Source organism: Palaemon carinicauda, chromosome 4 (genome assembly GCF_036898095.1).
Source record: "Palaemon carinicauda isolate YSFRI2023 chromosome 4, ASM3689809v2, whole genome shotgun sequence".
In the NCBI taxonomy this organism is placed as follows: domain Eukaryota; kingdom Metazoa; phylum Arthropoda; class Malacostraca; order Decapoda; family Palaemonidae; genus Palaemon; species Palaemon carinicauda.
This window is the reverse complement of record NC_090728.1, coordinates 85,008,054-85,024,965: the sequence shown is the minus strand read 5'-3', so window position 1 is coordinate 85,024,965 and position 16,912 is coordinate 85,008,054. Positions and strand designations below refer to the sequence as shown.

The window sequence follows — 16,912 nt, the reverse complement described above, 5'->3', positions numbered from 1 at the left end:
TTGTGAACGTCTGCTTGGTGACATACTCGTTGAGAGAGCTGACGTCCAGCACCGGTCTCCAACCTCCTGTCTTCTTGGCCACAAGAAAGAGACGGTTGTAGAAGCCCGGGGATTGATGGTCCCGGACTATAACCACTGCCTTCTTCTGCACAAGTAGCGACACTTCCTGTTGCAATGCTAGCCTCTTGTCCTCTTCTTTGTAGTTGGGAGAGAGGTTGATGGGCGATGTGGTCAGAGGCGGTTTGAGGCAGAATGGAATCCTGTAACCGTACCTCAGCCAACTGACAGACTGTGCGTCTGCACCTCTCTTCTCCCAGGCTCGCCAGAAGATCTTGAGTCTGGCTCCTACTGTTGTCTGGAGAATCTGAGAGTCAGTTCTTTCCCTTAGATGTCCTGGGTCCTTTCCTAGACTTGCTCCTGTGAGAGTCTGGACGGGAGCTTCCTCGGCTGGGGGCTCTACCACGAAAGGGCGGTATGAACCTCGTAGCCGGGGTATCAGCAACTGGGGAGCGATAAGTCTTGGGGACAGAGGTGGTAACCTTAGACTTACGAGCCGAAGAGGCTACAAGATCGTGCGTGTCCTTCTGTATCAGGGCAGCCGACAAGTCCTTAACTAGCTCCTCGGGAAAGAGGAACTTTGAGAGTGGAGCAAAAAGGAGTTGTGACCGTTGGCACGGTGTAATGCTGGCTGAGAGGAAGGTACACAGTTGTTCCCTTTTCTTCAACACCCCTGATACAAATAACGACGCTAGCTCACCCGATCCATCTCTGATGGCCTTATCCATGCAGGACATAATTAGCATGGCAGAATCTTTGTCCGCAGGAGAGGTTTTCTTGCTGAGGGCTCCCAGGCACCAGTCGAGAAAGTTGAACATTTCGAAAGCTCTGAACAACCCTTTCAGAAGATGATCCAGGTCTGAGAAGGTCCAACAAACCTTCGAGCGTCTCATCGCAGTCCTCCTAGGCGAGTCCACCAGACTTGAGAAGTCAGCCTGGGCAGAGGCAGGTACTCCCAAGCCTGGTGCTTCCCCTGTGGCATACCAAACGCAACCTTTCGAAGCGAGCTTCGTTGGAGGGAACATGAAGGAAGTCTTGCCAAGATGTTGTTTAGACTGAAGCCACTCCCCTAAGATCCTTAAAGCCCTCTTGGAGGATCTAGCTAGGACAAGCTTCGTGTAGTTGGACTTAGTTTGTTGAACGCCCAGCGAAAACTCAGATGGAGGAGAGCGGGGAATAGCAGAGACGAAGTGGTCTGGGTAAATCTCCCTGAGTAGAGTCAAGACCTTCCTAAAATCAATAGACAATGGAGAAAGCTTAGACTCCTCCACGTCTGATGAGGGATCAAGGTGTGCCTCCTCATCATCCGACACTTCATCAGCAGAGGGTAGCGAAGCAATAGGACCAGAATGCTGAACCGCAGAGTCAGAACGGGTAGGAACAATAACAGAGGTTTCCTCATCTTGAGGGAAAACCTGAGGCTCAGACTGCATAGGCTGAACTACAGACGAAGCAGAAGGCAGGCGCATGGGTGAAGGAGGTTGACTCCTAGCAAGAGTTGAACCCAAGGATTGCACAAGCTGAGCGGAGGACGGAGGCGGAGTAGTCCGTTCCTGTTCCTGTGAGATGAGTGGAGCATGAAGAGGTTGAGGCTGCGCAGAACAAGGTAAAGTTCTCGCAAGCTGAGGCTCCTGAGGCGCAAGTCCAGGGTGTAGAGGAGCTTGCCTAGAGGAGGGTTGAGCTCGCTGCAGCGATGGTTGAGCAGACAGACTCACGGAGGGGAGAGGTTGTTGTACCCCAACCGAGAGTTGCACCACTGGTGGAGCAGCAAGAGGAGGAGGAGGAAGAGTGGAATAACTCTCCTGATCCCAAAGCAAGGGTTGCCTTAAAGAAGGCTGAGGCTGAACAACTTGAGGTAAAGTCACAGTCGGGCTCTGTATAGGCAGAACCTTACTCCTCTTGGGCGGAGTACAGTCGACCGATGACTGAGGCGAGTCGGAGCTGAGCCAATGACTACAACCTGGCTGAGCACTCGCTGACTGAACTCTACGTTTAAGCGGTCTCGAGACCTGAGACCAACGTTTCTTCCCTGCACGTTGATCAGCGGACGAGAAGACGGGCTCAATCGTCTGCAGGTGGGAGTGACGGTCTAAAGAAGACACGCCCGCAACCACCGAGGATAATTCTGTGCGCCTAACAAGGCCTGTCGAACCCTTAAGCCCTTCGACATTGCTTCTCCCCTGGGCATGGGAGCTTGCAAGAGGTCCCGGACTGGGAGGACGACTGGCTCGCACAGAAAAATCCTCACGCACCACACTGGCACCACTAGCACTTGGCACTGCACAGACACTAGCACTCGTCACAGCACTGGCACTATTTCCACCCACTGCACTCTTGACCTTTAGTTCTTTAACCTCGGCCATCAGAGACTTATGGTCACTTACCACTGATTCTACTTTATCTCCTAAAGCCTGAATAGCACGCAAAACAGTTGACATATCAGGCGGAGGGCACACAGTAGGTTCGGGGGTAGCCACTACAGGGGTAGGAAAAGGTAGGGGATCATGAGGTGAGGAAAACATAGAAGAGTGAGAAGAACTTCTCCTAACTCTACCTCTCTTAACTTAGATGAATATTTTAAAAGACGGACAAATTCCAATTCCGAAAGTCCGGCGCACTCCTCACATCGATTTTCTAATAGACAGGGCCTGTCCCTACAGTCAGAACAAGCGGTGTGAGGATCTACCGAGGCTTTCGGAATACGCCTATTGCAAGACCTACATCGCCTATGGGAGGGAGCTTGCGAAACGTCAGACATCTTGTTTCAAAGAGTTAGTCAAAGGGTGATCCAAAAACAAGCAAAAATTAATAAACCGTTAACCAATATTTATATAAAAGCTATCTAGCTAATATAAAAAGGATTCCAGTAATGCGACAGCCGTTAATCTAAGAGAATACTTCACCAAATATCCATGAATAAACTCGAAGACCATAAGCGTATCCCAGAACGTCTAGCCGGAAGCACGACAGAGGAATAATTGAGGAGGTGTCAACAACAAATGATTGAGTACCTGGCCACAGGTGGCGCTGGTAAGTACACCCCCTTCTAGTATTGTGATAGCTGGCGTATCCCTCCATAGAATTCTGTCGGGCAACGGAGTTGACAGCTACATGATTATCGGGTAAGTTTAATATTGAAAATTATTGTGTTTTGCTATACCGTTCCTCTTGGCTGTTGGGAGACAGAGTGTGGGAGCATAGAACCCATTGAATCCTAACCATTGAAACTTGTCTTCGGGACTAAACGAGATTTCTCGAAGTTGATTTGGAACCAAAACTGTTGTAAGAGATTATCACTCTGTAGTTGCTGTGAGGCAGTTTGCCTAGTTGAAGCCTAGAAACGGACGAAAATGCCTTGCTTTCGGAACATGATAGCAAACGTCTGCAAGATCCATAGGGGAGGTGACGGCCCCACAGAGAAGCAAGGTCCGCACCTGAGAGATGGTCAGCATGTGAAACTTGTCGCATTAAATGTAAGAATTCAGAAGCGACAGGTCTAGGATTACTCTTCGCTATTCTGAGTCTTTCTTTGGCCCGCTGAACAAGTGATCCTGAAATTAAAAACGATTTACTTTCTTTATTGCTTCCTTTTGCAAAAAATCGTTTTCATATAAGACTAGCTCTTCCGTTGGATGTTGATGAAAACTGGTTGGTGGAGGGGGCCATTCTATCCAACTCCACCCCAGACCTTTGGAAATTATACTGAAAGCCCAAATGTTGAACGTTCAACGGTTCCGGAAGATGTAAAGTCCTACCCCTACCTGAGAACCCCCAATGATTTGCTGCGGATTTACCTCCCCGGCCTCGAGAGTAGCTGTTGCGAAAAGTTCCTCTCGAGCTAGCGCCTCTGGGGCGCTGGTAACCCTGGAAAGCACCCTGAGTTTCAAAGGTGGGCCTAAGGGCTGGGGAAGTAGCATAGGAGGTAGTTGCTACTTGGGACTGAGGAACCAGCACGTATTGCTGTTGGGGTTGACCCTTCGAAGTGAAAGGTTGACTCCCTTGTGCCACCGGGATGGTTTGAACCACCTGTTGGGACTGCCGGTTTGGAAGGAATGGAAAGATCTCAGACTCTTTCTACCTCGAGATTGGTTGCTGGCCGGTTCGAACTTGTGCTTGGGGACTAAGCCCATCGAACCTTGAGGCTCTGATTGACCCTAGCAGCTCCAGACTGGGGCTTTAATGAGCTTGTTAGGCTCATGTCTGATAGTGGCCTCAGACAAGACATGCCTACAGCAACGACGTCTGGCCGCAAAGAAGTCGTAGGAATCAGACAGTAAGGTTTGAAGTAATGACTTTGTCAAGACCTTAAAAGGTGGTTCTTCTTCATACATTAAAGAGGTCTTTTCTGCCATTGTAGCAGAGTTGATAGGTCCACTCAGGCGCATACAGGCTTCGAGCTCGAGGCATATCAGAGATTCCGGAAGCCTGGGTAGCCACTCACTGAACTGAATGGGAGCACAGTCAGCGCTTAATTTACCCAATGTGAAGGTCGCCGGGGCGTTAGCCCAGCAATCGTGATCCCCCAGGGACAGGAGGGAGGTCGGATGCGTTTCCTTCAGCTGCGGTAACGGCTTGTCCTCGTTTATTGCCTGCCGAGCAAGGTCCGATATCTTAGTGACACACGGAGTAGGGGTTTACTCCTCCACTAGAAACATCGTGTACGGGCTCTTGTGAGGTGTTAACGTAGTGTTAACACACTCCCACTCGTTTAAGGGCCGGACCCAGGTGGACTGAGCCTGCCCCTTTGGGTACATTTTGGTTTCTTTGGGGACCTTGTCAAACCTTACGAGTGTCTCCTCGGTAAGGCATGCGAAACTAGAGAGAGGGAACTGTAGACCCGGCGGGTAGAATTCAAAATCTTCTACAGTCCGGGTGCCAAACCATTCGATGGTTAACATACCATCTTTGAAGGGAGAGCGCAAGGCCCCCTTCCACGGATCGCTTTCGACGAATTCCAGGAGCCTAGAGGCATCCGGGATGATATATTGTGCTGTTGAGGTAGCCCATAACAAATGAGACCCTGTATGAGGCTATCTGGTTTAGCACTCACTTCCCCCTAATGGCAATAATTCCATTCAATTGTCAAGTTCACAGAGGCACCAGGAATCTTCTATCCTATAATCGTGGTGACTCGGTATGTGACACGAGGTTTGAGCCAGTGAGCTACAGAGGTCCGTAAATTATATATATATGTATATATATGGATAAATATCAGCACAACATCGTGTTCAAATAGAAATAAATTTCTACCTCATCCCTGGGACCGGTCGCTGGCCTCTTCTAATGAAAGGTCAGGTTGAAACTAACCATGCCACGAGAGGCCATGCATCAATCTTGAAAGGGCTGCCGGATCGAAGGGAGCCTCCGGGGTCGTAGGTTTCAGGCCGGGCTTCGCTCTCGGCCCAAGAGAAGTCTTAACTGGTTTGGTGATTTGGAAGACCTGTGAGTCTTTGCTAGGGCTGGCAGGTAGCTTTAACTTTAGGGACAACGGGACGTGGCCCGACATCAGCCACGTGCTTCCTTGAAAACCCTAAAAGGAAGAGACACAGGATCTCTTTGCCCTGACACTCCAGGCAAACCCGCCAACCCAGATCTAAAGAGTCGCCAAGGTAGAAGTCATGGAAGACTGCGAGCTCCGAAAGAGGGTATATCGTTACTAATGAACAAGGTAACTCCGTTGGGAATGTAAAATAAATAGATCGAGAATAAATGTTTAAATCGATCAATCACAAAGGAAATAAAATGAAAATCCCAAAATAATATATCCGAAGTTATAATTATAGATAGTAGCGACAGGGGCACCTACAGTGTCCCATAGTAGGGTAGTAACCCAAAAAGATCCGGGTGTTCCGAATTCTTAAAATAGACCGGTATGAAACCGGGACAAAAGGCTATGAACAAAATTTCGGACCGGTATAATAACCGGGGAGAAAACTTTCATAAATTAACTGACATTGTCAAAATAATTCCATAAAAGGTGAAGATTATCAATGAAATAATATTGTCATAGCGCGAAATATACTATCCCGTCGGTACTGGGAAAGTATAGAATATCATAAAGATACATAAGTATCCCATAGCAGGTCAGTAACCTAAAGAGATCCGGATGCTCCGAATTCTTGAATTAGACCAATATGAAATCGGGACAAAAGACTATGAACAAAGTTCAGACCGGTACAGTAACCGGGGAAAAACTTATCATAAATTAACTGACTTTGTTAAAACAATTCCATAATAAGTTAAGGTTATCAATGAAAAAATATTGTCATAGCGAGAAATATACTATCCCGTTGCTACTTGGAAAGTATAGAATAAAAGAAAGATACGTGAGTGTCCCATAATAGGTTAGTAACCTAAAAGGATCCGGGTGTTCCGGGTTCTTAAAGTAGACCGATATGAAACCGGGACAAAAGGCTATGAACAACTCTAGGACCGGTTTAGTAACCGGGGAATAACTTATAAATAAACTGACATTGTTAAAACAATCCCGTAATAAGTTAAGGTTATCAATGAAATAATATTGTCATAGCTTGAAATACACTATCCCGTCGCTACTTGGGAAGTATAGAATAAAATACAGATACGTGAGTATCCCATAATAGGTTAATAACCTAAAAAGATCCGGGTGTTCCGGATTCTTAAAATAGACCGATATGAAATCGGGACAAAAGGCTATGAACAAAATTTCGAACCGGTATAGTAACCGGGGAATGTTGAAACAATTCCGTAATAAGATAAGATTATCAATGAAATAATATTGTCATAGCGAGGAATATACCATCCCGTCATTACCAGGGAGGTATAAAATAAAAAGGGAACAGGGTTGGTAAAGTAAACTTAAAGTAACTTAAAGTAAACTTAAAAGTAACTTAAAGTAAACTTAAAGTAACCTAAGATACATCCTTAAAATACATAAATAGAAAACTCCAGTTATGATCTAAAACTAAAGATACATCCTTAAAATACATAAATAGAAAACTCCAGTTATGATCTAAAACTAATGTCTGTAATTGAATAGGGCTCCCGGAGGGAGGATATTAATCAAAACTGTCAGTGTCAACAGATCTTGTATTTAAGAGCTCGGAGGCTCCGATGTCTGATGACGGGAGGGTACCACGGGAGAGCGCGGGGGAGCCAATGGAACCCCCACTACCCAACCAGAGGTACCGGGACGAAGGTAATGATTCATGTAGAATATAATATAATGATATTAATAAGTCCTATGCGGACGATAATAGCAGGAGGTACCGTAGGTGGGGACACTCCTAATTTAAGTGCTCATTCTTACAACCATAGCTAAAAGCAAAAGTTACACCAAGGTGCAGTCATACCGACTAATCACGTGTGATAGTCCCCGGTGGTCCCGGCCCTCCCCCTACCCCGACCGATGGCCAATCGGGGCGATGGGAGGGGAGGAGACGAAACAGCCCGGTATGAATGAATGAGACTAAGTCACACCCCGTGGGTACACTCAGTCCTCAATATGTCGGAACGTTGAGGGAAGACTGAGGAACAAGCATACTTGACCCGTATGTCATAACCAACAACCATCGAGTGAGAGGAAGGGTGTACACTGGAGGAGGGGGGGATGGAATAGCCTCCCCAACCCGTGGGGGGGGGGGGTATGGTACCGGGGAATCACCAGTGCGTAGTGGTAGACAGGGCTACCAACTGGAGATCCCCTCAACATGACATGAAAATCCCAAAAATATGATCATAACGGAGTAAAGCAATAAATATAATATCAATGCACAAATACATAAAAATAATTAATGAATTAAAAGCGAAATCACGTAAGTAAGGTTAGGCATGCAGAAATAATATGGCGAGAGAGGGACTCGGGCGAGTGGTAACGGAGGAAGCATGACGCCATCAGCAGATGGAAAGCAGGGGTACCAACCTAGTTACTGAAGCGGTAGATCGAACAGTAAAAACAACAAAATACGCGAGTCCCACTCGAACCAAATGTAAAACTAGGTGGAGCGTACGAAATAAAACTAAAATGTTTAATAATAATAAGTGAGATGGTCGTCTTCCTAGAACTAGCGAAACAATCTCAAAGGTGACGCAATCCACCAATATGCACGAATGCAGGCATACCAACATAACCTACTCCTTGATGAAACGCTAACACTGATATCATAGGATAACATAAAATTAATGCTAGATGAAAGCATAAAGACGGTGTACTATATAAATGTAAGGAAAAAACTCCTAAAAGTTCGAACAAATATTAATGACTGACGAACTAACGAGAAAAAAGGGCAGAGCCGAACCATGAACGGTAAGAACGGGAACGCCGTTCATATATAAACACTTCTCCATTAATAAAAACAGAGGTTACACTGCCCAATCTCGCTAACATACATGGATAAAGTACTTAACTTCGATGGGGTATCATGGGAATCGGCCATCGATTATAAAATAATGATAAATCCAAGGATAAACACGAGAAAATAAACATGTTGGACTTAATAACAACAAGTGCTATAAAGGAGTGTCGTCACTGGCGTGGGTTGGGTTAGTGGTAGTAGTGTTGAACGGCACCTCGCTGTGGCGGGGATTTTGAAGAGGAGATATCTAAATAGTGCGAGACCTCTGGTTGTGAATTATCACGCCCCAGTATTTTATACCGACACCTTATATAGGTGAGCGAGCTGGGTTCAACCTGGCATTCCTATGCTTTTTTTCTCTGGTAATATATAGCAGTTATATTCCTTAGAAATAAGTGCTCTAGGAGTATTTCACTGCGCGGCACAGGTCGGAGCCCAGAAAAAGTTATATTATGTTACTAATTTGAAGCAAAAAAGGTATTTGGATAACCGAGTCTTAATTTAAATACACTAATGTAGATAATTACGAGAAACATTCTCATGATGAATGCTAGGGTTAAGAATTTATTCAGTCTATGATTCTTTACTAAATCACGTTAACACAATCAATATAGGATTTTTAGAAAAGGAAGTAAATTTTAGTAGATTAAAAAATAAATCATAGCTAAACAGGTTTCTCCTAATATTTCATGCCTGTTACTTTTTGTAATTGCTCTACCCCACCTGCGAGACAAAAACTACAATCCTACATTCTGTTTTCACAAAACAATTTTCATAAAATTAGTTACAATGCAAGGTATTTCAATTCTTACACTGTATTGCTTCTTTGAAGCATGAGAAACTCATGCTATATGATGGCCTGGGTCTCCCTCGGACACCTTAATGGCAATACAACCCCCCCAATCCTTCTGTAATTTAAGTTAAAGTTGTTGGGCTTTCATTTGGATTTCATCCGAAGAGGTGCTCATCAGAATGTTAGCAAAGCAAGTCCGAACACAACGGCATCCTTACCAATAAAAGGATTGAACTTACAAGTCCAGGCAAGAAACCACAATAAAAGGTGACGAATGAGGGAAACCAATGTATATCATATGATAACTAGTGAAATAATAAATCTTGACATGAAAGTTATGCTCCATTTAAATAAATCTTTCAAAATTATGTGCTGATTATGGAGAATCATCTCTATTTCTGTTACAAGAGTTTCGAACTCAAGTAAAACGTCGACAAGAGTTTGAGGCATTTAATATGTAACTCCATCTCCTGTTGACTTCAGACTCAAAGCAGATGCTACTTTTCCCTAGTCACTCCCCAACCTGATATGCTGATATGTCGGCATCACAAACAGGGATAGATCTGGTAACTTTAAGGTTAAACTTACCCCTTATAAAAGATGATGCTAGCAGTACCACCAAGCTAAAATGGAATTCTGGTCCTGAAAGGGAGGGATCAGAACTTCCTTCAGTTCTGACATCCTGTTTAAAATCTGTTTTTAGATTGTTAAAGTGCTTCTGGGTTACCTGGGAAGAACTCCTAGGTGAGAACAACCTCTCGTACTTGCGAGGGCATCTGCCATCCCCAAAGGGTAGGTGGGCTCAGAGGGATGACCCTGTCCTCGCTCTGGGGGAACACTCGCTTGAACACTACCCCGCAGATCCTCGGGTGGGAGAGGATCTGCTGCAGAGGACAAAGATCCCAGCAGATTCTCGGATGGGCAAGAGACTGGGCAAGAGGGACTCCCTCCTGTCAGCTCTAGAGGGGGAAATGCAGAAGCCAATCCCTGCAGGAACAGAAGCAATGTCCTAGTGATCCCACAAACCAACACCTCCAGTAGCCTATCCTTCGTTAGGAATTCTTAAATCCAAAGGAAGGCTACAAGAGATGCAAAGCATTTTGGGATGTGGACTCCCCAAGGGAGAAAGGTTTCACCACCTCACTATCGGAAAAATCAGATGAGTACCCATCTACATTACAGACATGTCAGTAAACCTCAAAGTTCACGCACCGCTCACACCTACGAAAAGAAAAAGATTAAAGTCTTCAAGGCAAATTCCGGGAGCATAGAAGAGACCGTATGCTCTCAACCACGGTTAAAATCAAAGTGGAGTTGTAGTGATCGAGCAGGGGAGTTGCTTCCCCACTAACCACTAGTAACAACCGAACTGGTTTTTGACACCTTGTTATAAATTTTTATAGCCTTTATAGCCGTGTTCCAACGTGCGCTGTCATCTTCTATGTAAAGAACGATGGTTGTATTCGTGTCAGAACAATTAACAATGTAGTTTTTACAGCAGATTCCTTAAACCTTATATATTACTTGAATTATGAGCAATGAAAAAGACCGTCCATAATTCTCACAAACAGTAGACAAAGGATATTCTTAAAATGAATTCTAATACAGTAAGTTACACTGTAGCCGACCCTTTTAAAAATATACACTAGAATACTTACTGGTTAAAAACATTCTGTAGGTAACCTCTGTCGGGCATACCAGCCATCTTGATTTTATTTATCTGGAAAGTACAAGAAAAAAGTTGTTAATAGCATTCTACATCTATAAAATACAGTACTTTATGTCAATTACGTTGTGCTAATCAAATTATTCAACTACCTTTAACTGGTAGTAGGTTGGCCAGGGCACCAGCCACCCGTTGAGATACTACCGCTAGAGAGTTATGGGGTCTTTTGACTGGCCAGACAGTACTACATTGGATCCTCCTCTCTGGTTACGGTTCATTTTCCCTTTGCCTACATACACACTGAATAGTCTGGCATATTCTTTACATATTCTCCTCTATCCTCATACACCTGACAACACAGATTACCAAACAATTCTTCATCACCCAAGGGGTTACTGCACTGTAATTGTTCAGTGTCACTTTCCTCTTGGTAAGGGTAGAAGGGACTCTTTAGCTATGGTAAGCAGCTCTTCTAGGAGAGGGACACTCCAAAATCAAACCACTGTTCTCTAGTCTTGGGTAGTGCCATAGCCTCTGTACCATGGCCTTTCACTGTCTTGGGTTAGAGTTCTCTTGCTTGAGGGTACACTCGAGCACACTCTCCTATCTTATTTCTCTTCCTCTTGTTTTGTTAAAGTTTTTATAGTTTATATAGGAGATGTTTATTGTTGTTACTCTTCTTAGAATGTTTTATTTTCCTTTTTTCCTTTCTGCACTGAGCTATTTTCCCTGTTGGAGCCCCTGGGCTTATAGCATACTGCTTTTCCAACTAGGGTTGTAGCTTAGTAAGTAATAATAATAATAATAATAACTGCAGAAAATCACCAAAAACCATAAAATTACAATATCTTGTAAAGTCTTAAGAAAGACACGGTGGTGCACTTGTATTACATATCACTTATGAAAATTATGCAAATGCTATTTAGTTTAACCAATTCCCTTACTAAGCAGTTTTAAATATTACAATGCACAGAATTTTCTTAGTTCAAATTAATGAGCATAGTTTACAATCCAGTGCTCTAAATGGCCTAACCCTACTTTAACTGGAGCTATTGAATGCATTTTAGTGGGCCTAACCTATTTCCCTTTGATAAAGTAATCTTCACCTTGGGACTTTGTTCAAACTATCCACATAAGAGGGAGAATATAACTTATCTTAAAAAATTCTAAGAGTATTTCTTCCACTTCATTCTCATACCAAAATACCAAGAGGATAATTTCATTCATAATTTTTAATCACCGCTAGTCTCCTCTATCTCCCACACTCTGACTTACTAGGAGATCCTAGGCATCACGCACACTAATTAAAATTGATTGATCCCAAACCTTCTATTATTATTACAAGCCAAGCTACAACCCTAGTTGGAAAAGCAAGATGCTATAAGCCCAAGGGCTCCAACAAGGAAAAATAGCCCAGTGAGGAAAGGAAATAAGGAAATAAATAAATGATATGAGAACAAGTTAACAATAGAATATTTTAAAAACAATAACATGAAAACAGATATGTCATATATATACTATACATCTGCTTCTTTCAACATGCTATTTTCCCATTTTAAATGGAGTAAGCACAGTTGCCTTCCCATTTGCCTTTGGGGGTACACTGAAGTCCCGACTGGCTACCCTGCCTGACATTGCTTAGACCCCGGCAGTGTATGTTCATGTGTTGCATCTGCTTCTAATTCTATTAAAAGTCAGTGTGGGATGACAAACTAAACACCCAAAATGCCTTTTTTTTGGGGGGGGAGAGTCTTACAGCATTGTAGGTGAGGTTAGGGAAGGGGGAGCTGCCAGGGAGGCTTCAACTATCATGTATGTAAGGAGGACCTGACCTCCTAGATTAGGTTAGGTGGGTGAAGTTAGATTTGACGGCAATCCTACCAATGAAACCCAGGGGTGTATGTATGATAGCGGCCAACTGGAAGTATTATTATGTCTAACTTAGAATACGGCAGCGAAGGGGTGTCGCAGAGGGGCGTTAGCTTCCCCCGTTAGGTAAGTAGGTAAGGACACGGCTTGTAGGTTAGGTTAGGGGGGAAGTTTAGGTTAGATGATGTCCATTTTTAATGAAAGCGTGAGGAACTGCCGCTGATATACAAAGGCTCCGAAACCCATTTTTTTCATGGTGGTCCTCAATTCTTGTCATTCTCTAATGGGATTCTGTATCTCTGAAATTACTCGTTTTTTTTTTTTTAATAGAAATTAAGCTAAGATTCATTTGAAACGCATAGGAAAAGTTAATAAAATAAAATTTTTAATGTACAAAACCACGCCTGGGTTTCAACTGTAAATTAACCCTTTTACCCCCGCCATAAGGTTAAATTTCGAGCACATTTTGCTATAATTTTTTTTGAAATTGCTCTAACAAGCTTAATTTTTGTCCTAGAGAGGTCAGGTTGGTCTCATTCTTTTGGAAAATGCCTCAAGTTTCTCATAAAATTATCAAAAATATGTAAAAACATGTAATTATCAGTGTTTTGCAAGAACGTACCGGTACGTCCTTTGGGGGTGAAAGGGTTAACCAGTTTCCAACAAAGGGATGTTACACAGACCATTCAACAGTGCATTACAGTCTCGAGTAGTGTAGGTAACTGGGTCACCAAATTTTTGTCTGTCAAACTACTTCCCAACTCGAGTATCGCGCGTAGCACATCATGTACCACTTGCCAGAACAGAAGAGCAGTAATATAATGTTTATTTGCGAGCGAATCAAGCCACGGCTGCACAAAGGCTAGTGATTGAATAATTACTATTAGTTTGTTGACCAACATACTCGTTAATACATGTATGAATACGGGTGATGACGGAAACGGATAGGAAGGATTCTCATTTTCCTTTTAACGGCAGGCATGGTGACCCAACAATCTACAAATATACCACTGGCTTGCGGGGAAAAAACTCTCCTAGGATACACTACCACAGGTGAAGCTCTGCGGGTGCAATATGAACATAGGATCTATATGGGGTTCCTCCACAAAATGGAAGACAGAAAGGCAGGACATAAGAAAAGTATAAAGCGTGAAAGCAAATGCCGATAAAAGCAAATTAACACCGCAACGACCAACAAGGTGAGGAGTTCCCTGTGGCATGGTTCAGATCAAAACGAACTTAGGAAAATTTAGGGCGGTAAGTTAAACAATTTCTTATATTATACCGGTTAATAGGAACAAAGCGACTCATTTATGGGTTCAAAATAGTGTACTACTAATGATTAATTGAAATAGGACGTTTAAAATCGTTTTGCGAAAAATAGGTTAATCTAAAATAAAACCTGAAAATCGACGTATAAGGTGGCCTATAGAAATTAGCCAAGAAAACAAAAATAGCCTAGGCTATCCATCTTTCACATGGCCTATCTAAGGCCTATTAACCTGGCATTAATTTTCCGATAGGTTAATTAAGCTGAAGAGCAACTTACGTAATTATTGTCCTATTAGGCTTAAGACAAGTGACCGCTAGGTCGAAAGTAGCCGAATCTAAGCTTAACCGAGTTAGGCCTCCCATGAAATCAGATTTTATCTATTAGCCTATTAATTTAGCATTTAATTAAGCTTTCCTATGGGCTAAAGAACATAAAATATTAGGCTATAATTTGGATATTGTTTCTGGATAAACACGAGTAACAGATTAGCACCAAACTATTAGTTCAGGACTAAATTTAGCCTAATAGTTATTCAAGATGATTAATTATGGCATGTTTTTGATGTTACAAGATAATCAAGAATTCGTTTTTTAAAATTAAGAATTACACAATGAATTATGATCCGTAATATGATGAAATCCGGATTTCGTTTCAGTAAAGAGGGTGGATCGTAAACCGCTTATCAGTTTTACGTTCTCTGAAAAAATATATAAAATATAAACTGACAATGCAAATTACATATTATAGAATACGTGATATACTTACAAATACTGACTAATAAACGAAGGAGAAAAATAGACGAAAATAGTCAATTAAAACGCGAAACTTTCACAAAACACAATTCAGACAACCTTGCTTAACACAACTGTGGTTAGAAATGTGGCATTGGTTAGTCTAAGTAAAAATCCCCAAAACTCATGATAAAAAATCCCCAAAAGAATCCAAAAATCCCCATTTCCACAATTATACCTTCTTCTGATTATGTAAGCTTTACTAATAGAGAAATTACTCACTATATTCCATATAAGTCCAAGTAAACTAATTGCAACAATATAAATGTTTACTCATCTTTTTTTCTTCATAAAAATGTATAAGGAATATCCCTATCAGACATCCAAAATACCCAAATCTAGGGATAAATCCCCATATCTAGGAACACTGAACAGGGTTGCCAGTTTGGCCTTTTTTCTGACCAAATACCCTCAAATTTGGCCTTTTAAAAAATTGGTTGGCCTTTAGTAATATGAAAAAAAGGCGTGCCCTAAATACTATATATTTGGCCTTTTCTACTAATGGGTTGGCCTTTTAAAGCTTCCGTTATTTAAAAGTTGGCCTTTTCTCATTTAGAAAACCTGGCAACCCTAACACTGAATGTGGCATTGGGCGGCCCTCCCTTTTGTATAGATACGTCACCGTAACTTCACATTACAACGTCATCATTATCACGAGTGGCTGAGTAACGTTTGAAACAATGACGTCATAGTCTTTATATTAAGGAATGACGTCAGCGTATAATCTATAATGTTGCAAGTGACCTTCAGTTTATGTTCACAGAAGGAAGCGTCTGGATCAGGATCTGCTTTCCCGACTTCCTATCAATCATCAGGCAGAACTTCAGAAGACGGGGAATTCTGTGTGTGATTATATTATTATTATTATTATTATTATTATTATTATTATTATTATTATTATTATTATCATTATTATAAGTTAAGCTGTAACGTTTATTGGAAAAGCAAGATGCTATAAGCCAATGGGATCCAACAGGGAAAAATAGCACAAGAAAATAATTAAACTACATAAAAAGTAATCAACAATCAAAATAAAATATTTTAAGAACATCAACAACATTGAATCAGATCTTTTATATACAAACTATGAAAGCTTAAAGAAATAAGATAGAATAGTGTGCCCGAGTGTACCCTCAAGCAAGAGACCTCTAACCCAAGACACTGCAAGACCACGGGACTGAGGGTATGGCATTACCCAAAACTAGAAAACAATGGTTTGATTTTGGAGTGTCCTTTACTTAGAAGAGCTGCTTACCAAAGCTAAAGTCTATCTTGGACCCTTATCAAGAGGAACGTGGCCACTGAACGATTGCAGTGCAGTAGTTAACCCCTTGAACTTTATTAAAATATTAAATATTAATATTAAAAATATTAAAAAGACTCCTGCTAACCTCCTTCTCTGACATAATCTATTGTGCGACACATTATAGGTCTATCATACCATATGAAGACATTTTTTTTCTATTATATATAAGAGTTGGATTATAAAATTAAAGAGACGAGATATTCAATTTAGCATCAAATTAATTTGTTGTAAACTATTCCAGCTGTGCCCAGATTTGGAAATGGTCTTTCTGTTCAGTGGAACTTTAGAAGTTCAAACTTTTTGTAAATACTTTTCTGATCTATTTTTACGTTGTTACCGAAGTTGAAATATTTCATTTTTAATTCATCAATTATATATAGTTTATTTGCTATTCTCTTAATTCCTTTCCTCATTGGATTAATTTCCCTATTGGAGGTTATGGTACAGAATTCTGTTTTTTTCCAGCCATAGTTTAGACAATAATAATAATAATAATAATAATAATAATAATAATAATAATAATAATAATAATAATAATAATAATAATATTAATAATAATATCAACAACAACAACAACCACAACAAAAATAATAATAATAACAACAACAATAATAATAATAATAATAATAATAATAATAATAATATCAACAACAACGACAACAACAACAATAATAATAGTATTAATAATAATAACAATAATAACAATAATAATAAAAATAATAATGATAATAATATTAATAACAACATCAACAACAACAACAACAACAACAACAACAATAATAATAATAATAATAATAATAATAGTATCATCAACAACAACAACA

The 16,912-nt window shown here is 41.4% G+C and overlaps 1 protein-coding gene across 2 annotated transcripts in view; it reads right to left on the bottom strand.

Annotated features, from left to right (window-relative positions):
- The window catches only part of LOC137640039 (programmed cell death protein 6-like), a 71,115-nt gene extending 56,242 nt beyond the window's left edge, over positions 1-14,873 (bottom strand). For both annotated transcript variants that reach the window (XM_068372415.1, XM_068372416.1), the window contains exons 1-2: positions 14,757-14,873; positions 10,842-10,903 (exon numbers count right to left, since the gene is read on the bottom strand). In XM_068372415.1, coding sequence (XP_068228516.1) covers positions 10,842-10,888 — 47 coding nt within the window. In that variant the 5' untranslated portion in view covers positions 10,889-10,903; positions 14,757-14,873. The remainder of the gene's footprint in view (positions 1-10,841; positions 10,904-14,756) is intronic.
- Positions 14,874-16,912: the final 2,039 nt, after the last annotated feature.